General features: G+C 41.1%; 1 protein-coding gene across 8 annotated transcripts; it reads left to right on the plus strand.

The window, feature by feature from the left end:
* The first annotated feature begins 1,960 nt into the window (after nucleotides 1-1,960).
* On the plus strand, nucleotides 1,961-20,698 carry LOC104681972 (HEAT repeat-containing protein 6). 8 transcript variants are annotated; one of them, XM_030923501.1, is made up of 9 exons: nucleotides 1,961-2,203; nucleotides 4,692-4,799; nucleotides 7,046-7,186; nucleotides 7,745-7,860; nucleotides 8,694-8,808; nucleotides 10,522-10,623; nucleotides 11,471-11,608; nucleotides 14,992-15,104; nucleotides 20,589-20,698. In XM_030923501.1, the coding sequence occupies exons 1-8, from the start codon at nucleotides 1,985-1,987 to the stop codon at nucleotides 15,070-15,072; spliced, it is 1,020 nt and encodes a 339-aa protein (XP_030779361.1). In that variant the 5' UTR covers nucleotides 1,961-1,984; the 3' UTR covers nucleotides 15,073-15,104; nucleotides 20,589-20,698. The 8 variants fall into 8 exon arrangements, with proteins under 8 accessions (XP_030779361.1, XP_030779356.1, XP_030779358.1 ...); XM_030923496.1 differs by lacking the exons at nucleotides 14,992-15,104; nucleotides 20,589-20,698 and adding exons at nucleotides 13,094-13,229; nucleotides 13,575-13,692; XM_030923498.1 differs by lacking the exon at nucleotides 14,992-15,104 and having other exon boundaries at nucleotides 20,589-20,696.
* Nucleotides 20,699-20,702: the final 4 nt, after the last annotated feature.

Consider the following 20,702-nt stretch of genomic DNA (forward strand, 5'->3'; position numbering starts at 1 on the left):
TTGGTCTTACATTTTCATTCTAGCCTTTGCTACAGCAGCTAGTTTATCACAGGCATCTACTAGCTTAGCACAGGTCTAACTGGTGAGAGCCTTGCCTCAGATATGCACCCTAGTTTCCTCACTTTTGCCTCAGGGCTTCTTTGACTATGCAATATAGGACTCCTGCAGGAACCAAGCACAGATACATGCTCAACACAGGAACAACAGGGAATTAATACCTTGTGGGCAACTTTTGACAATAGAGTCCAAAAGCTGACAGATACTTCCCCTCTCCGTTCCTTCAGAAGAAGGGTTTTGAGAGCTTCACAAGGCTTCTCAGAAACTCCTGAGGACTGAACAATCAGTCACCCCTTGCAATGGCCATCTCAATAGCACATATTGGTATTAATTCTCCTTCCTTCCCTGTTCATTCCTGGATAAATCACTCACCTATCAACCTCATCTGAGGCTCTGCTTTCAGGGAACCCAGATTAAAATATCCAATGACTAGGTTTCAGCTCCTGATCTTCCCTGAACAAATGCTTGAATACACACACATACTGCACACATACAATGCACATACGGACACAGACCAAGAATAAGAAAAAATACACCAGCACAATAGAATCTAAATCCAAACAAAAAAATTAACATTTCTCTCCAAACCCAAAGTCTTCAGAAAACTACCTCTGCTAAAGCATACCCCAATTTTCATTCCTGAACAGAAATGTTTTATTCTCAGGACAAAATATACATTCAGGTGACTTCAAGGCTTTCCCTAAGGGCCAAGGGTGAGGTTTTGCTTTATATTTGCATAACTCAAAGGCCCTAGAGATGGTTTTCCCAATCTGTCCAACTGTGAAAGTCAAGCCTCCACTTCCTGGATGACTGAAAACTCATCACAGATTTTTAAATGGCCATTGTATTCTCCAGCTTCTTGACTTCAAAAAATCTTGGGGTGTCTCAACTCAACCCGGTCACCCTTGGGCAGATTATGTTTTACATGATTCAGTTGAACTCCAAAATTACTCTTTTAGTGGGGCGAGGTGCCTCATGATCTACGACAGGATTCACACTGGGAAAAGGGGAGAAAAAGGAACCAAGAGTGCAGCCAGCTGTCACGTAAGTAGGGAAAGCTGCCCTATATTCCACTGACCAGATTGTAATCACATAGCCATAGCCAACTGCAAGGAATGCTGGGGAATGTAGCCTTTATTCCGGGTGGTTTTGTGCCTGGGGCAAGATTTTAGAAGAGTAGAAGGGTGTCTTAGAACTAGCGGTTTCTGCTACTGCCATCCACAGCATACCCTCTCCAACTCCAGCCCGAATCTGAAACTCTGGTACTTAACAGAGTACCTTCAGCCCTGTCCAGGAACAAATTCTGGGAGGACAAACTTTCTGGAAGCACAAATTGAGAATTCACTTTTCAGTCAGGGCTCAAGGAGTGGCCAGCGAAAAATCTCGAAGCCAATTCTTTCTTTCTGTAGCCAATTTCCTGTCTCTTCTCTCCTCTTTTCTCTCTCTCTCTCTTTTTCTTTTTTGAGACGGAGTCTCGCTCTGTCGCCCAGGCTGGAGTGCAGTGGCCGGATCTCAGCTCACTGCAAGCTCCGCCTCCCGGGTTTACGCCATTCTCCTGCCTCAGCCTCCCGAGTAGCTGGGACTACAGACGTCCGCCACCTCGCCCGGCTAGTTTTTTGTATTTTTTAGTAGAGACGGGGTTTCAACCGTGTTAGCTAGGACGGTCTCGATCTCCTGACCTCGTGATCCGCCCGCCTCGGCCTCCCAAAGTGCTGGGATTACAGGCGTGAGCCACCGCGCCCGGCCTCCAAGCCAATTTCCGACAAGCATTTGTAGGGTACTAGTGGGAGGGGTCCCGCAGTCACGGAAACCCCTCTGAGTCCCAGTCCTGTCTAGAAAAAGTACTTCCGGAACGAGCGCGCGGAGCGGGAGGACGCCCCGGAAGTATTTCCCTCTGACCGCAACCCTCCCCCCCCCCATAGAAAAGATGGCTGCTGTGCAAGTTGCCTGCTCCTTGCCTTCGGGGCAGCCGCGGGAGGCACCGCCGGAAGCAATCCCTAAGCGAGGCAATGCGTTTCGCCGCGTGTCTGCCAGGCTCTGCGCCCTTCGCCCGGATGACAGCAGCTTCGCCCGCACCGAGATCCACCTGCTCTTCGATCAGCTCATCTCCGAGAACTACAGCGAGGGCAGTGGCGTGGCTCCGGAGGTAGGCGGCGCGCCCGGGAGAGAGCTGGTGCGGCGCCTGCTGGCACCGGCCCCACCCCTCCGGGAACCCAGCTGGTGGCCTCCGCCTGCCTTTCCCTGCTGTTCCCACTCTCGCGCGTGATGATTTAGTTTCAGGCTGGCGTGCCCCCTCCTACCTTGGCACATTCTTAGTTCTCCGTTTGGAAGACCTGCAGTGCTTGGCACGCTCGACTCATTCAAAACCCAACTTGACGACTCCTGCTCTGATAATGCCTCCGGTTTCCTCTCTGATACCACCTTTCCGTCTGTCCGCACCCTCCTTCACTCCCTCGCTATGCACCCAGAACACTTTGTTGACAGAATGCATTAGTACTGTTTATTGCGTACATGGTACACGGACCACGTGGGAATCTTAGAACTTGAGTAGTATTAGGTCTTTTTTTGCTGATGAAAATACTGAATCTCATAAAAATACAGTATACAAAACTCTGCCACAAAGCCCCTACGTTTTGTGCTCCTGCACACTGGCTCCTCCCCTCTGCCGTCTTTTTGAGTAATCTTACACACATAAGGCCTTAAATTAATGAATTCTCTGAACTGTTGACACCATGGCCTTCTGGTCCTACGTAGGAAAGAGGGAAGTGGTGCAAGTTGCCTGCTTGCACAGGCATTTCAAGCTAGACAGTTCCTAAAGATGAAATTCATTAGCTCCAAACACACATTCCCGTCCGCAACCCATCCCACCTTCCAACACACATGCACCGTCCACCAAGTCACACAAGACACACTGTTTCTTCCCTCCTTCATCCCAGATCCTGTCCAATTCAGATATTTCAGAATGTGTCTCATATATATTTCTCAGTTCATCCCCTCCTGTCTGTTCCCATAGCGAGTGCCTTGGACCTCAGGCAAGGCGTCTTATGCCTGGACTGTTCCACTGGTCTCCTCTAACTGATCTCCTACCTCCTGTCTAGCTCCTCTCCAAGCCAGTCATTCCTCTGATGCCAGAATGATCTTTTCTTTAGGAGGAAAAAAATTTGATCATAAAATATAAAATCTGCTTTGGAAAAGTCTTCAATACGTATCGGTAAATGGTTGAAGCAAGTTGCAGAACAATTCATACAGAATGAGATCAGTATGAAGCTGGAGGAGGGATTTTAAAATATGTGTGTTTATATATGCAAAGTAAAAAGGTCTGAAAGAATTGACAACAGAATAATAGTGTATGTCATTAGGAAGCAGAGTGAGATTAAGGCAGTAGTCGGGGACGTTTGCTGTATTTGTATAATGTGATACTTTTGCAACAAAACTTCGTGCCTTTCCATTCTCTCCTGTTACTCCTTTTGTTCCTGTGTGCAGTCATTTAAAACTTGCTGTTCTTCAGGCACCTACTGGTGTTTCACACCTCCAGGTTTTTGCATACTCTGACCACTCTGCTTGCAGTGTTTTTTGATGCCCTGTCTGGCAAATTTCTCCTCATCCTTGAAATCATTCCAGGTTTTGCTTTACAATCACCTCCACAAGGCCTCCCTAATTACTGTTTCTGGACAGAATTTGTACTTTATTCTTTCAGCACTTAATTCACCTTGTTTTAATTATTTGTTGTATTTCTTTCTGTCACTAGTTTGTGAGCTCTTTGAGGTTCGGGAACATGTTTGTTTTTACCTTCGGAGCCCAAGGACCGCTTAGCACACTATGGCATATTGTGGGTGCTCGGAACCTTGTCATTCTATAAACATGGATGGATGAATGAAGAGTGTGACTTGCAAATAGGTCCCTCTTCTTTTTTTTAAGAATTCCCTAATTATGCATAAAATTCATAGAAGTGTTAGGTCTGATTTTTCCCAATGACATTGAAAATCTGGTTCACTTACCTTTTGGTATTTTTAACTTTCAGTTTGTGCTTTTATACCCTAGAAGCCTTTCTTTGGTTGTTTAATTATATTGTCTCTACATATATAGAGAGCAGAGTCTTCAGCCTGACCAAAACCATGTTCTTTTCCTTTTTTTTTTCTTTTTTCTTTTTTTTTAAGAGACAAGGTCTCACTCTGTCATCCAGACTGGAGCGCAGCAGCAAGATCATAGGTCACTGTGACCTTGAACTCCTGGGCTCAAGCTGTCCTCCCACCTCAGCCTCCCAAGAAGCTAGGACTACACACCACCATTTCCAGATACTTTTTTTTTAAAAGCTTTTTCTGTAGAGATGGAGTCTCACTATGTTGCCCAAGCTGGTCTTGGACTCCTGGGCTCAAGCAGTCCTCCCGCTTTGACCTACCAAAGAACTGGGATTAGGTGTGAGCCATTGTGCCTGACTTTTTGCTTCTTTTTTAGCACATCCTATTTTTGTGCTGTCACTTCATTTTTTTCCTTCTTGCCTCACATTTTCTTTCCCCATTTTGAATGTGAATATTTACTTTGGCTTTTCCATTTGGCTGTGTTTTGAGGATCTTCACTTGACTAATAAGTATTTTACCTCTTCTTTGTTTTTTTTTTTTTTTTTTTTTTGGTAGGACGTTAGTGCTCTTCTTGTCCAGGCTTACCGACTGGTACCTCTTAACCAGAATCATCTTGTCAGCAAAGTGTCCCAGCTTATCCACCATTTACTTAACAGATTACAGGTAATCATGTGTGTAACTCTAAAATTCAGATCATGAACTTTTGAAAGTAGATACCTTTGAAATACTACATCTGTAGTAGGTATGATAGACTGTTTTTTGAGATGCTATAGGAAAAGCAAATGCCTTAATAAGAATACTTTTAAAGCAAATATAACTCTGATCCAAAAAAAAATTATTCTGTAGAATTCTAGTAGTTTGTCTATTAGAAGTATGCCTTTCTGTTTGGTTCAGTTAACCAGTATCATTCAGGCCCCCCAACGTTATAATTTCTTTCTTTTTTTTTTTTTTTTTGAGACAGAGTCTCACACTGTTGCCCAGGCTGGAGTGCAGTGGCGCTATCTTGGCTCACTGCAAGCTCCACCTCCTGGGTTCACGCCATTCTCCTGCCTCAGCCTCCCAAGTAGCTGGGACTACAGGTGCCCACCACCGCACCTGGCTAATTTATAATTTCTTATGGAAGATATATTTGAACAAAATATATCTAAGAATAAATTGAAATAACCCCCTACCTCTTTCCCACCAATATTTTCCCCTTTCCTGAAGCTGCCGTTTTTGTGGTCTACTTTTGATGCTTCTAAAATATAAGAAGTAGCTTGGGGCCAAGGGGACAGAAGGATAAAAAGAGCCCAGTTATTTATTTAAGACTGTTACCACATGAGCATGTGCATGTATTTAAGAGCACAAAACATATCAGCTAGCATTATGTGAATTAGGATGCTGTTGGCTGCAAGAAACAGAAAAGCCATCCCAGAGTCACTAAACAACTTTTAAAAAAATAAAAAGGAATCACTCCATGTCCCAAGTCCCAAGGGAGGCATCTGTAGCCCCTTAATAATAAGAGGCTCATCTTTCCCGTCACCATCCTCAGCATGTGGGTTACCCTCAGCTAGCATCTCTCACAGTCATAAGATGGCTATGCCATTTCTGGACATCCCCTGCCAATGAAATGATTAATGTTCAGCAGAAGCTAAATAACTGTATTTTATATTGTGTCTCTTGTACTTAAGAGTAAGGAAATGTGTCCCATAAACTCTCTACTAGACTCCCCAGTATCTTGCTGGAGAGACTTAGGTCATATAAATACCTCTCTAAACCAGTCTTTAAGCAGGAGAATGGTCTTACTGTGAATAGCTCCAGCCAGTAGTTTCAACCTTCACTACACATTAGAATCACTTGGAGGAGGACTTAAGCTCCCTCGGATGCTTACAATGTGCAGCAACAATTAGCGTACATCAGGGTTTCTCAGCCTCAGCACTATTGATATTTTGGCCCAGATCATTGTTTTAGGGGCTGTCTTGCACATTGTGGAATGTTTAGCAGCATCCTTGGCCTCTGCCACTAGACGCCAGTAGCAGCTCTCCAATTGTGGCAGTCAAAAATGTATACAGGCATTGCCAAATGTTTCTTGGGGGTTAAGGTTGCCCCAGGTTGCCCCACTCTCTTAAACTAATTAGCGTTTACCCTTAGGTCTCATGTGGGAGAGGTGGACTTCCAAATTAAATTAGTACTCTGCCAGCAGGGAAGGAAGAAATGGATGCTGGTAGGTAACCAACCAACTCTGCTGCATGGAGTAAGGCTGTTTTCAGTTTAGAATCGTTGAAACTAACATGGGGTAGCTCCTGTATGTTTACTATTCTCAGGTGTATCGTCTTTGTAACACTGGCAATTGGAGATGTTCCTGAACACCTGTGGCACCTATCACGCTTTACCAGCTTTCCAGCATTTGGTGACAGTTAGTCTCAATTGTCCATGAATTGACACTTGGATTAATCTGGTCTGTCCCAACAAGATGATCAGCTCCGTGACAGCAGGGATATGCCCTGTCTTCAGGGGTTATTCCTCAGGTCATGTTAGAGATGCAGTAGGTGTTTAGTAGTTATATTGGTTCACTGTGTATTCGTTGAGTGTATTATGTATAAGGCAGTTTAATTAAATTTCAGTGCATTGAAATACTCATATCTGTGTATTCACAGCTGCCAATGTCTGGTTAGTTCAAGGAAAAGTTACAAGGACTTTATCAAGTTCTACTTTACTAAAGAGGAAGAAGTGAGCAAGACCTTAGGGCGGGGAGAAGGCCCCTACGTTGATCAAACTTTCAGGCCCTTTAGAGGTGATCCTTTTGACACATAAACGACAGACACACACTCTGTCTTTTATACAGCTTGATTCAGGTGAGCATACATGTCCATAAAAGCATAATATCTTTTAAAATTGAGATGAGAATCTATCTTTTCCTGTTGTGTTAGGTAATTGTGGATGAACAGCGCTTGGATTTCCTGTTGGCGTATACTATTTCAGCTATTCATCAGTGTAGTTCCTGGACACACATGGAAATTCTTCAAGCCCTGGCAGCTCTGCTGTACTGCAATGGCTCCAAATGTCAGAAGGTAGTTTAAAGTGCTTAATCCTTCCTTTGAAAGGCCAGGAGCACAGGCTCTGGTGCCAACACTGTGTTCAGGTTTCTATCTTGCTACTAATCTCTAGCAATTCTTACTTAACCACTCTGGGCCTTGTTTCCTCATGTATAAAATTGTTACTCTGAGGATGAAGTGAGACAATACTTGTCAAGTTCATGGCCCTCGGTAGATAGTAACCATTATTCTTAATATTATCATTACCCATCAGCCATGCGGCCACACTAAAGAGCATCAGCAGCTTCCTGGGCTGGGAGTAATGATCCTTATTGATGCTTTTTGGCATAGCTTTGCATATCCATCTGAGACATTTATCTAACAGCTAGTCTTTTGGTGCCTAACTGCCATTTAGTTAAAAAAAAGAAAGAGAGAGAAAGAGAGAGAAAAAAGAAAGAGAAAGAAAGAAAAGAAAGAAAGAAAGAAAAAGGACGGGAGGGAGGGAGGGAGGAAGGAAGGAAGGAAAATCTGTGTAAAGCATAATATTTTCCTAGAAGCTTTTCTTTGACCTATGTTGACTCTTACTTGTCTTAGTACCTCCCAGAGCTACTAGGCAAGACCGGACTCTTAATGAAGTTGAGTGACTTGGCTCAGTCTGATCCTGAAGTCAGGAGAGCTGCAGTACATTGTATGGCAAACTTATGTCTCAGGTATGTGGCTCCAGTCAAGTTTCTCAATAGTCATAAGATAGTGCCTCTGTTGGGCCCTTTGTAGGTAGTTCCCTCTGCCTGAAGCCGGAGCCGACTTAGACAAATAACTAACTTTGCATTTCCCATGTACTTTACTAATAAAATCATCTTATGTTGTTTGTTAATTTTAATATTGCTTGTAAAGAAGGAAAAAATAGACTAGGACCATATTCCTAAAATGTGGTAATAGTGACATAATGTGCAGTATGTCAAAATTTTGTTTTCTATTGGTATAACTTCTAAGCATATTAAGTTTTTAGAAGGATATATTCACGCAAATTTCAGTGCTGGCGAGATGTATCTGTAAAGGGCAATTTCTTTTCTTTGAAGAAGACAGAAACAGCCCCAGCTGCTCACCCTAGATTCTCACAGTAGGCAGTTGAAAACGAGCAGCACAAATGTGAACTCGTCTCTGCATGGCACAGTGCTGTCCAGTGAGTAGGAAGGCAGGTACAGATGTGTGATTCTAGCTTGACAGGACCTATCTGGATTATTTCCCTCTTGGGACTGAACAGCAGAACTAAAACAAGATTTTTCTTTCTCCATACTTTTTCTACCACAACCTTCTGTAACCTTTCCTTATGGAAACCACCCTTCCTCTATATTCATTCTAGCCCTGTGCCTGTCCCCCAGCAGTAAGTAATTAACCAAAATAATAACTTTTCATAGCATAGTTGCATTCAAGGGTATATTCCAACTCTAATAGTCTATATTATTGCTATTTTTAATTAGTCTTTTGCAAGCCTCATTTCAAAGGAGACTGAATTTGAGTTGTTTTCTCTATATGCATTTAGTGTGCCAGGACAGCCATATTTGGAGGAACCCTACCAAAATGTCTGTTTCCAAGCTTTCCTGACTATTTTACAATCTCCAAAATCATCTGATATGGATGATATCACATTTTGCATGGTAAGTGAACTATCATTGATCTAGTGAATGTCATGGATGTGTCTCGAAGCAGATTGGAAAAGTGTTACTAATGAGTTTTATTTGTACTATTAGCTTTTTTTTTTTTTCTTTTGAGACGGAGTCTCGCTCTGTCACCCAAACTGGAGTGCAGTGGCCGGATCTCAGCTCACTGCAAGCTCCGCCTTTCGGGTTCACGCCATTCTCCTGCCTCAGCCTCCCGAGTAGCTGGGACTACAGGTGTCCGCCACCTTGCCCAGCTAGTTTTTTGTATTTTTTAGTAGAGACGGGGTTTCATCGGGTTAGCCAGGATGGTCTCGATCTCCTGACCTTGTGATCTGCCCGTCTCGGCCTCCCAAAGTGCTGGGATTACAGGCTTGAGCCACCGAGCCTGGCCTTGCACTATTAGCTTTGTCTAGAGCAATACACATATATGAAATGTTTGTAACCTAAAAAGACTAAAATCATACCATTTCGGTTTAAATTATAAGAAGCTTTTTATTTGCTACATTTTACAATTCTAGCTTTTTAGAGGAAACTATTCTTTTTCCTTCTGAGTATAAAAGCAACAGTTGTAGGCTAGTGACTGTCTTTAAGATGGAAGTGAAGAGAGATTTCACCAAATATATCTGCAATATTTTATTTCTTTTTAAAAAAATGATGCAAATGACAGTTTGTTAACATCTTTTAAATTTAGAGTAACACATTTCAAATGTTATATATCTAAGATAAAGTTCCTTCTAGTCTCCTGCTCAGATATAGCCACTGAAGACAATTTGTGCTATGTGCTCTCAGTTTTTTTTTATGTGTGTAAATGAGCATATTGACAACTTTAAATGGGGTCATATTTAACATGCTATTTTGTAACTTTCTTGTTTTTTTAAAACTTAATATCTCTGGGACATCTATTCGGTTCCTGTTAATATACCTCATACTTTGTAACTGCTATGGCTGGAAGACCTTGGACAAATTAGTTAACTTCTTGGAGCCTCCATGTTCCTGCCTGAAAAGGGACTAATATAACCGCATTGTGGGGTTCTTAAGAGAAGTAGATGAAATAAAGCATTCAAAGGGTCTGCTGTTCCTGTTGTTGAGTTTTACATTTAGCAGAGGGTTAGCTTCTTTTATAATTATTATCATAATCATCATAACTGAAGTTTTTAAAGTTTTCCCACTATTTCAAACAAGACTACAGTTCACATCATCCCAATGTAGGAAGTATTTCTTAAGGACAGAGTTCTAGAAATGAGATTACTGAGTCAAGAAATCAATCTTGGTCAGAATTGCCCTCCAGAAACCAAGTTTTTATAATTTATCATCTGTTCCCACATACATCCCCTTGCCTTTAAGAGGGCTGGGTTTGCCATGTTACAAAGCTTCCCCAATTCTGATCTGTGCTATCTCTTTTTTATCCCTTATGACATTTTTCTTGCTAAACATCTTCTCTCTTTTTTCTTACTCGCCATTTGTACATACGGGTTTATAACATGTACAATAAGACCACTTCATTATTCTTTTCTTCTAGAAAAGAATTCATGGTAGTTTATCAGGTCTCCTTGGATCTTCATCTCTGCTCTGTGTGTGTATGTGTGTGTCTAAAGGTTTTTTTCATCATCCAGAGACTGTCTCTCTTCCTTCCTAAGTGGTGCTAGTAAGTTGATTCCTGGACAACCAGATTTTATTCTGCCTTCTAACTGGGTCTCCCTTTCCCCCTAGTTACTGCAAAATGCATTAAAAGGTATACAGTCACTTCTAAATGGTGGGAGAATGAAACTAACGCAGACTGATGAACTTGGAGCACTTTTAGCTGTGCTAAAGGTAAGGCAATGATCATATGATCATTGTCTTTCCTGTTTCAACCCATGGTACAAGGACCACTTTACGTCCTTATTCTAAGGCTAACTTTGAGGTATTAAAAGTTCTTACATATATTTTGAGAACGTAGACAAAAATGTTCATATTCAAAGACACTTAAGAACAGAAAATAAAAAATCTCCATTTAATAAATGCATCAACATTTTAAAATTATCTCTGAATCTTAGGAAGGGAATAGGTAGGGGGGTATGACCTGTAGAAGATTTAATTATAGATTATGTTGTACCTGTTTGTACTTGCAAGAAGAGCCAGTGCTTCTCCTTGGCTTTCTCCTCCAAGTAGTAGGCAGGCCAACCAAGACGTGTGTCAGTGGACAGCTTCCGAGTGTGCCAGTCAGTAGGAAAGTCAGACCAGCATCTCCGGGGACCCAGCTTCTTCAGCCAGCAAAGTAAGAAGTAATTCTTTCCTTGTGGCATTCTCTTGCTCCGACATCAAATAGAGAGATAGCTATAGGTGGAGACAGGTAAATAAAAATGATAAATTGGTTTAAAAAAATTATAGACAGATAAAGTAATTGGATAAATTTTATGAATACATAAGGAAACTAAAACCAGACCTGATTTGATCTGACCAGATCCAGCTGGAGGCCAGATAAACTTCAGCTCTTCTTTAAGCCCTACGCCTTCAAGATATCTATTTTCTGTCTCATTTATATTTCCTTAGTAGGCTTTTGAACATGAATCTGTGAGGATTCTGATCCAGACATGGTAATAGTTCTGTTTTATGATTCATGGTTTTTTGGTTTTGTGTATGTGTGTGTGTGTGTGTGTCCTTGATTCGTCATTATTAGAAGTTCATGTTTCACGGACTGCCCGGACTAAACATAGAGATGCCCACGGTGTTATACCCAACTCCGCTTCCTCAGTATGATGGGCGAACACCTATCAAACCACAGCAATCAGAATCCAGTGCTTCTCGACCAACTTTGGTACATTTATGTTTATTTCAAGTTAAGTTGTGGCTTATTTTTAATAGATTGCTATGTGTTTTCTATGATTTGCATCACTACTACCCTAAAAGCCTACCTTGAATTTTGTTTCAGTTTAGGGTTGTTAGCATAGTAAATTTAAATTCATCTGATGCTCAAAGTGCCAGTTAAGCATCTTATACTTCTTAGAGGTGTAGTCAGTGTGACAGCTATAAAAATGAGCATCCACTTTATACCCCAAACCAAGCATTCTCATCCCCGTGATGCTCAAGACCAGGAGTCAACAAATGTTTTCTAAACTTTCTCTACAAGGCTAGTAAATACTTCAGGTCTCTGTCATAACTGCCAACTCTATTGTAACAGAGCAAAAGCAGCCATAGACACTATGTAAATGAATGGGCATGACTGTTTCACTAAAACTTTATTAACAGAAGCAGGCTGTGTGTTGGGCTGGATTTGGCTTTTGGGCCATAATTTGCCAGCCCGTCTCTAGATCGTTAGAAGCCCACCTACCAGTCAGTGCGCCATCTCCACACCTTACAGTCACCTGATTTCCCAGCCTTTCCAGATAGCTGCCATCTGCCTCATGCTGAGGTTGGAGAACCTGGAGCATACAGATGTATGGCCAAGGATTCACTTCCAGAAATGTCACACCTGATCAGAATGCTTCTTATTAGAAATTATTTCACTCATTCACTCACTCAGCATTTACCTAACATCTGCTGTATTCCAGACACTGTGCTAAACACTAAGTATATAGACTGGCTGCTTTTAGAAGTTTGAGGGAGAAGGCAAAGATGGATAAATAAACAACTACAATGCAATATTATTGTTTCTCTCATTAGAATATTCACAGAGTACTCTGGGAACACATTGAGGGCACCCAGTCTAAAGGGAGGAGGAAGAGGCTTTTTAAAGGTGTGGTAGCTAAACAGAGATTTCAGAGTGAGTAGCAGTAGTGACAAGGAGGAATGAGTGTTTCATGCAGATAAAATGAAAGGCGCATAGACATAGAGAATGAGAGTATACATTGCCCATTTGTTAACTAGCAGGACTAGAGTTTCAGTGCGGCAGAGAAAGAGTGGAGCCATTGTGTAGCAGAGGCTGAATGATGAGATTCTTGTACAGGAGGCTGAGGAGTTTGGGTTTTTATCTCGTAGGCAATAGAGATTCATTAAAGAATCTTGTATAGGGGAATGTCGTTATCAGATTTGCATCTTAGAAAAATCACTGTGGTAGCAAATAAAAAAGTATGGGTCTGGGGCCACAATAAGTAGTCCAAGATAGAAGTAATAGGAGCTTCCTTCCCCAAGGCCACAGACTTTGAGAACGTGGAGGAAGACACAGATTCCAGATATACTCAGAAAGAGAGTAACAGGGAGAAAGAAAGAAAGAAACTGGCTTCTACTTAGTATCTACTTCTACAGAGACCCAAGGCCCTGAAATGTGCATTGTATGTAATGGACTACCGTCTCTTCTATGCAGGCATGTAGAATGATACTAGCTATGTATCTCACTTGGAGAACTGATAAAATAGACACTCAAGTCATTTCTATAGGCTTTAATGCTCTTGAGAAATTCCAATTGAGAAGGCTGAGTACTTTCACAACACCTGTGCAAGGTAGGTAGTATTAGCCGCATACTTACAGATAAGCAAGGTCAAGCTCAAGAGAGGCTAAATGATTTGCCTCAAGTCAGAGAGGTACAATTTAAACCCAGGCCATGTGTTTTACTGTGTCTCATGTATTTCATTCCTTCTTTCTTACAGTAGACAGTCAGCACTTAACATCGTGCCTGATGCTTAGGGTATTAAAGAAGTTCCACTTTTTTTCTTTTCACTTTTCTTCTTTCTTTAAACTACATATTGGGGACATATTTAGTCACTTTAACATGAAGAAGTAATGATTCAGTGAAAAGCCATTCTGAAGTAGCTATTATGTATGTCTTCATTTGCTCCTAAAATCAGAATAAAAAGAAAAAATCCAAAGTTAAACCAAAAAAATCCAGCAAGGAGAGGAGGAGGAAAAGGAATCCAGTGGTGAAGTAGAGGCAGCCTCAGTCACTGGCACAGGCAGAGTGAACCTGCATGAAGGGAACACTTGGTGTCCCTCCTCCCTGGGTGTCCAGAGTTTGCCTTTAGATGGAAGTGGAGCTGCAGGAAAAGATGGAGTCTCCTCACCCTTCAGTTCTTCCAGTTGGAAAAGGGTCAGCAGTAGTGAGTCAGACTATTCTGATGCTGAAGGAGGCATGCAGAGTAAAATGAGGTAGTAGTATTTTGTTACATTTTTATATGTTGTATTCTAAGTTGCATGTAAGTTTATAACTTTCCTGAAAAACTTGACTGCTGCATGTGATTTAACTTGAAGAGCCTGATTTCTGGGGGCATGGTGTTAATTCAGAACATGACTTGCTGTCTTAATCTGCCATTGCACATGTCATTCCTCTCCTTAGAATATTCTTTTTTGCCTTTTCATCTTGCGAACCACTACTCATCTTTGATATGGGCTCTGAAATCATATTCCCCAGGAAGCCTTTTCTGCCTTAGTGTTATTCGTGACATATTATAGTTATCTCCTTAACTGTCCCTCGCTGCCTAGCTTGTCAAGGCTGGGGCTTTGTTTATGTCTAGCAGCCTCAGCATGATGCCTGGCACATACACAGGTCATTCAGTAATACTCGTTGAATGGATGGATGGGTACTCGGCAGTGTTTCGTGTCTAACACTAGTTTCCTGATATCAGAATGTTGCCCTCTTGTTCTCCAGTTGTGTTTTTTAATTGTCAGCCTTAATAACTTGTTATAGAAACAAATTGTCTTAACATGTTTTGATTGTACTTTGAAAGAAAAATTTTAATAACACATTGACATCTTTAGGGATTATTTAGAATGTTTAATTTTTTTTTTTTTTTTTTTTTTTTTTTTTTGAGACGGAGTCTCGCTCTGTCACCCAGGCTGGAGTGCAGCTCACTGCAAGCTCCGCCTCCCGGGTTCACGCCATTCTCCTGCCTCAGCCTCCCGAGTAGCTGGGACTACAGGCGCCGCCACCTCGCCCGGCTAGTTTTTTTTGTATTTTTAGTAGAGACGGGGTTTCACCGTGTTAGCCAGGATGGTCTCGATCTCCTGACCTTGTGATCCGCCCGTCTCGGCCTCCCAAAGTGCTGGGATTACAGGCTTGAGCCACCGCGCCCGGCCAGAATGTTTAAGTTTTATGTGTATCATTTGAATTGGTGGAAATAAATACCAAATACCATTTCATGTTTGCATTTTGAAAAAAAAAATGATTAAAAAAAATTTTTTTTTTGTTTTTCTCTTGGGTATGAAAGGTCTTACCGAGCCAAAGTTCACCTAGGGAGCCTTAGTTTGTTTTCTTTCTAAAATCAATAGAAAAAGAAGTTCTTTATGGCCACTGGTCAGCCTTTATTCCTGATACGCCTGAACTTGGTAGCTCACAATCAGTGTCCTTGATGACTCTTACGTTGAAAGACCCTTCTCCAAAGGTAAGAGAATTTAAACTCTACGCTTTATAATAGGAAGAAAAAATGTACAGATCCTTATTGTTTTCTCTGCCTTATCCTATCTGATCTGAATATAGCTCTTAGTAACACTGACCCAAGTTCTGACTTGAGAACCACTGGACAGACAGGAAAATAGGAAGTGGACTTTTGTGAATAATACATTGAGGCTGATCATGTAGGATCACTTCTGCCCCAGGGCTTGCCTGAAGCCTGAGCACACTGAATTCTAACTTTGGTGTCTCCCTTGAACTGCACTGAAGCAACTGTGCTTCTCTTCGTTTTATGGAAATGTTGATTGCTGTGATATTTATAATAAGAAAACATCAGAAATGGCTTAAACAACTCAGTAGAATATTATGGTACGTAATGACTATGAAGGATGCATAAGGTTTAGAAAAATGCTCAAAATGTTCTGTGAAAACACAGGATATAGAATTATATATACAGTAGGATCCCAAACATGTTTTTTTTCCTTGTAACTTTTCCAGTTTTCAAATCATGTGTAATAAATATTTACATATTCTAATGAGAAAAACTTATTTTTAAAAAAGAAGAAGGAAATGATTGGCAGGCATGCTGATCAAATATTTGCCTCTGCTTGAATATGTTAATTCCTCTCCAGAATTTAGCCACTTAACCAAGTAAGGAAAATAGCCTGCTGTTTACAATAGTGAACATTAAAAAGTCATGCCGAATGGCATCTGGGTGTCCTCAGGTAACCAACTACCCGCAAAGAGAGAAGTTTTAATTAGGCCAACAGCATATTGTTGCTTTTCTATTTTAAAGATTATTAAGGGGTCAGGGGTGGTAACCCACAATACGCTGGAATTCCATATGAGTCATCTCCTTGAGTAACTTACTATATAAGAACATTTCTGGATGACCCATCAGAAGCTTTTACAAGGTAAAGAAAAATAAGTTAGCTTCAATTTTATACCCCCCCCAAAAAATGACTTGTGGGGTATTTCAAATACTCCTTATCCTAGGAAATTAAACTGGCAGAAATTTTACAAATTAACTAAATCAATAGTGAATGAGAACCTGGGAGAAAAATGAAAAATGAGTGGTGGCAAATAAATCAGTAATGAAGCCATTAGAGTAATTGAAATAAAAGCTGCTAAAAATATTGAGAACATATATTTGAAGACCCTCCAGCTAGGGGAGCTGCCAGCAGTGGCCAAGGAGATGGTGCTGTGGAGCAAGCAGCAGCCCAGCTTCATCACCTATATCATAGCTGCCCAGCCAAGGGGATGCGGGACATGAGGGTTTGGAACATGAATACATAAAGGTTATGAGGTCATAGCTGATGGAAATGAATTGGAATAATTTTCCTGATGTTTATATCTTCATATTTTTAAAAATGTTTACATTTCACTTAAAGTGCCATGAGAAATTTCACATATTGCAGAGTGGTCTTATCCATCTCCTTGATTTACGTACCTTTTAGACTTGTTCTAGGTGTTTAAGTTTGGTGAATGCAAGAGATTTGCTGAGGAAAAAAGATACAGAACTTCCTTCTGGAGATGTCATAGATCCAGTACAAAAAGCCACAAGGAACTCCTGGAGAAATAAAAAGCAAAACAAAACAAAATAAAAAAACAGTCATCCTACTTAAAGAGGATTTTAAAAGATGAAAGAAATTAAATTAGTTCAGTATAATTGCAAGTGAAATGATTGTACTTAAGAGATTTTTTTTTTTTTTTTTTTTTTTGAGACGGAGTCTCGCTCTGTCGCCCAGGCTGGAGTGCAGTGGCCGGATCTCAGCTCACTGCAAGCTCCGCCTCCCGGGTTCACGCCATTCTCCTGCCTCAGCCTCCCGAGTAGCTGGGACTACAGGCGCCGCCACCTCGCCCGGCTAGTTTTTTTTGTATTTTTAGTAGAGACGGGGTTTCACCGTGTTAGCCAGGATGGTCTCGATCTCCTGACCTCGTGATCCACCCGTCTCGGCCTCCCAAAGTGCTGGGATTACAGGCTTGAGCCACCGCGCCCGGCCTTAAGAGATTTTTTAAATCAAGTGTTAACTTGGAAGGGTTTAAATAAGTGTGGAGATTATTGTTTACAACAAAGCTTGGAACATACCTTTGCAGTCTGTCCATAGTGTAATTAGCTTTGCACCAAGACATATACTAGAAGAACGTGTTGTGGTAGGTGATGTCATAGGACAGCCTTTTTTTTTTTTTGAGATAGAGTTTCGCCCTTGTTGCTCAGGCTGGAGTGCAATGGTGGGATCTCAGCTCAACGCAACCTCCACTTCCCGGGTTCAAGCGATTCTGTCTCAGCCTCCTGAGTAGCTGGGACTACAGGTATGCACCACCATACCTGGCTTATTTTGTATTTTTAGTAGTGACAGAATTTCTCCATGTTGATCAGGCTAGTCTGGAACTCCTGACCTCAGGTGATCTACCTGCCTCGGCCTGCCGAAGTGCTGGGATTATAGGCGTGAGCCGCTGTACCCAGCCCAGTGGGACAGGCTTTTAAAATAAAGACTTCTAGAAAGTTATGTGCATTAAAATTAAAAATAACAGATCATGTAATTAGAATGGAACAGCATTCTGGATTGACCAGATTAAAAGAGCTGCCATGATTTCAGGGCAAGTGGTCATCTCAGGTATTCCTTGTGCATGTAGAGTTAGATGGCTGGAGTTCCTTTTAGCCAGGATTAAATAAGACAACAGTAGTTTATCTTGTCATTGAAGTGCTTAGTGGTTAGTTTTGACTTTATGGCAGGTCTGATATGACCCATGGCATACTCAGCTGAAAGCACAATTTTCACTGGTGTACTGAGGAATTTCTAAAGACAAATGGACAGAAGGAAAGGTGATTAGACTCTTCCAGTCAGAATGCCAACAATAAACAGAGGCTACTTTTAGGAAATTGAAACATAATATGCTAGAACGGTTAACTGGAGAGAAGAAAACTTAGAAATGTCCATTAGGATTCGGCAGTGTTGTGGTACTTGGGAAATGATCACGTTTCCATGTTGGAAATGTGCTTCAGAGAGCACATCTTATATGCTTCCAAAAGGGACAGAGCAAATTATCAATAAAAAGAACAAGACTAATTTAATAATTTCCTTTATATGATTTCCTTAGGTGTTATAAAGGCATATGGTGGAGAATATCATCAAGACTTGTCTAAGAAACAAACTACAGGGCAAACCTTTGTCTTGGTACCTTGAGAATTATCCTGATTTACAAATTTTATGATGATGATTTATTGCTCTTTTAGATAACTATAAAAAGTGAAAACAAATCAAAATCAAGATAATAGATGGTATAACTAGAAAAGAGAATGAAAAGGTTGGAATTGTTAACTGTTATGGAATGGTAGATTTTCTCTCATATGGCCTGCCCAGAACAGGCAATCTTTGCTTAGTGTATTAGCAAAGAACAGGCAGCCTTTAATTAGTGTATCTGTATTCACACTTCTGATAAAGACATACCCGAGACTAGGAAGAAAAAGCAGTTTAATTGGACTTACAACTTCACATGGCTGGGGAAGCCTCAGAATCACGGCAGGAGGCAAAAGGCACTTCTTTACATGGTGGCAGCAAGAGAAAATGAGGAAGAAGCAAAAGCGGAAACCCCTGATAAACCCAACAGATCTTGTGAGACTATCACGAGAATAGCAGGGGAAAGACCAGCCCCCATGATTCAGTTACCTCCCACAAGTCCCTCCCACAACACGTGAGAATTCTGGGAGATACTATTCAAGTTGAGATTTGGGTGGGGACACAGTCAAACCATATCACTTAGATACCTCCCGATCCAGAGTCCCTGACACAATGTTGAAATGCCTCTACGTAAAAGACAACTGACTTTGGAAGTGAGATCCAATAAAGTAACGTGAACAGTCAGGTGCCCTGTATGGAGACTTCAGTGGTACCCACTCCCAGCAGGGACTTCTTTGTCACCCTTCCCAGAAATATTCTGAGACCAAACACACATAAAGAGGAAAACAAATTAGGATTGACTAAGCTACCTCAGCAAACATTTCTGCTACGTTCTTAAGTAGCAAAAAAGAAAAAGTACCTTTCTGTTCTTTTTTTTTTTTTTTTTTTTGCACCCAGGCTGGAGTGCAGTGGCCAGATCTCAGCTCACTGCAAGCTCCACCTCCCAGGTTTACGCCATTCTCCTGCCTCAGCCTCCCAAGTAGCTGGGACTACAGGCGCCCGCCACCTCGCTTGGCTAGTTTTTTGTATTTTTTAGTAGAGACGGGGTTTCATCGTGTTAGCCAGGATGGTCCCGATCTGCTGACCTCGTGATCCGCCCATCTCGGCCTCCCAAAGTGCTGGGATTACAGGCTTGAGCCACCGCGCCCGGCCCTTTTCTGTTCTATTAGCCTTAGATAAGCCTTCATGTCCAAGGAGATGAAACTATACACTAGTAAAACCGCGCACACTGACTTTTGTAAGACTGAAAAGCCTTTCATTCATCATTTTAAATATTCAGACAATAAAAACTTAACAAAATGAGCTCCCTGGAGAGCTACACCTGTGATGATTTGCTTGCACATTAGTAATTTCTGCTGAAAGTGCTGAGTAGAACTGGTAAACAAGATATTAAATATTGATATAAGAACAAAAAAAGACAAACAAAAAAAGCAAAACTTGTACCAGATTCAGTATCTAAATTGTTACTTCAGTTATAACAACAAAGATATGTTAGAGTTTAAAGGAAATTAGCTCAGGACTGTGAGAAGTACAATATGATGTAGTATCAAATTTCTATGTAGATTTTATAACTTGGTGGGAAAAAATAACCAATTTCAATGACATTTGTTTTCATCTGTGATAGTCGTGATTTTCCCCTTAGGATGCCAAAATTGTGCTAAAATTTTTGACTTTTGGAATGTTAGTTCATTTCTTTCCATTCAAGTTTTAATTTTATTAAGTTTGTGAGCTATTGGAATTGTGACTTTTAATTGTCTTCTAAAGAAATGAAGGTTTAGCCTAAGATCTATCTTGTTGAGTTCAGACCAGCCTCTAGTAGGAATTGGCCAACTGTGGCCTGTAGGGCAAATCTGGCCACCACGTGTTTTTGTATGGCCTGTGAGCTAAGAACGGTTTTTACACTTCTAAATGGTTTTAAAATAAAACAATAACATCTCATGATATGTGAAAATTATATGAAATTCAGATTTCATTGTCCATAAATCAAGTCTTTTTGGAACACAACCACATTTACTCCTTTACGTGTCTATGCTACAATCATAGAGTTGGGTGGTTGTGATGGAAACTGACCTGCAGAGTCTAACATATAAAATGCATACCACTGGCTGTTTACAGAAAGGTTTGCCAGCCCCCGATCTGAGTCCTTTTTGGATCAGCTGACTTGTGTTCATGCTCTTGCTGTCTCGTTTTTTCACACATATACACACGGTTACCTAATACATTGTCAGCTTTCCACCTTAGAGGGTTATGCTTCATTCTGAAGTCTGATGCTACTGTACTTCAAATTTTTTCAGAGCAATAAGTCTAGATTTCTACGATTCCAGTCTATAAAAGGCCTGCCTGGTGATTTATCACCTGGTTGGTTGGAGATAATATAATTGAAGGCCTTTGGGAAAAGCTTTTTGCTC

This window comes from Rhinopithecus roxellana, chromosome 19 (assembly GCF_007565055.1).
Source record: "Rhinopithecus roxellana isolate Shanxi Qingling chromosome 19, ASM756505v1, whole genome shotgun sequence".
In the NCBI taxonomy this organism is placed as follows: Eukaryota; Metazoa; Chordata; class Mammalia; order Primates; family Cercopithecidae; genus Rhinopithecus; species Rhinopithecus roxellana.

What these genes read in the sequence shown, in the direction of transcription:
- LOC104681972 (XM_030923495.1), top strand. Translation starts at nt 1,985, where the DNA reads ATGGCTGCTGTGCAAGTTGCCTGCTCCTTGCCTTCGGGGCAGCCGCGG. An exon ending in ATGGCAAACTTATGTCTCAG is followed by an intron (nt 7,861 to 8,693) that starts GTATGTGGCTCC and finishes ATATGCATTTAG; the next exon opens with TGTGCCAGGACAGCCATATT. An exon ending in CACTTTTAGCTGTGCTAAAG is followed by an intron (nt 10,624 to 11,470) that starts GTAAGGCAATGA and finishes CGTCATTATTAG; the next exon opens with AAGTTCATGTTTCACGGACT.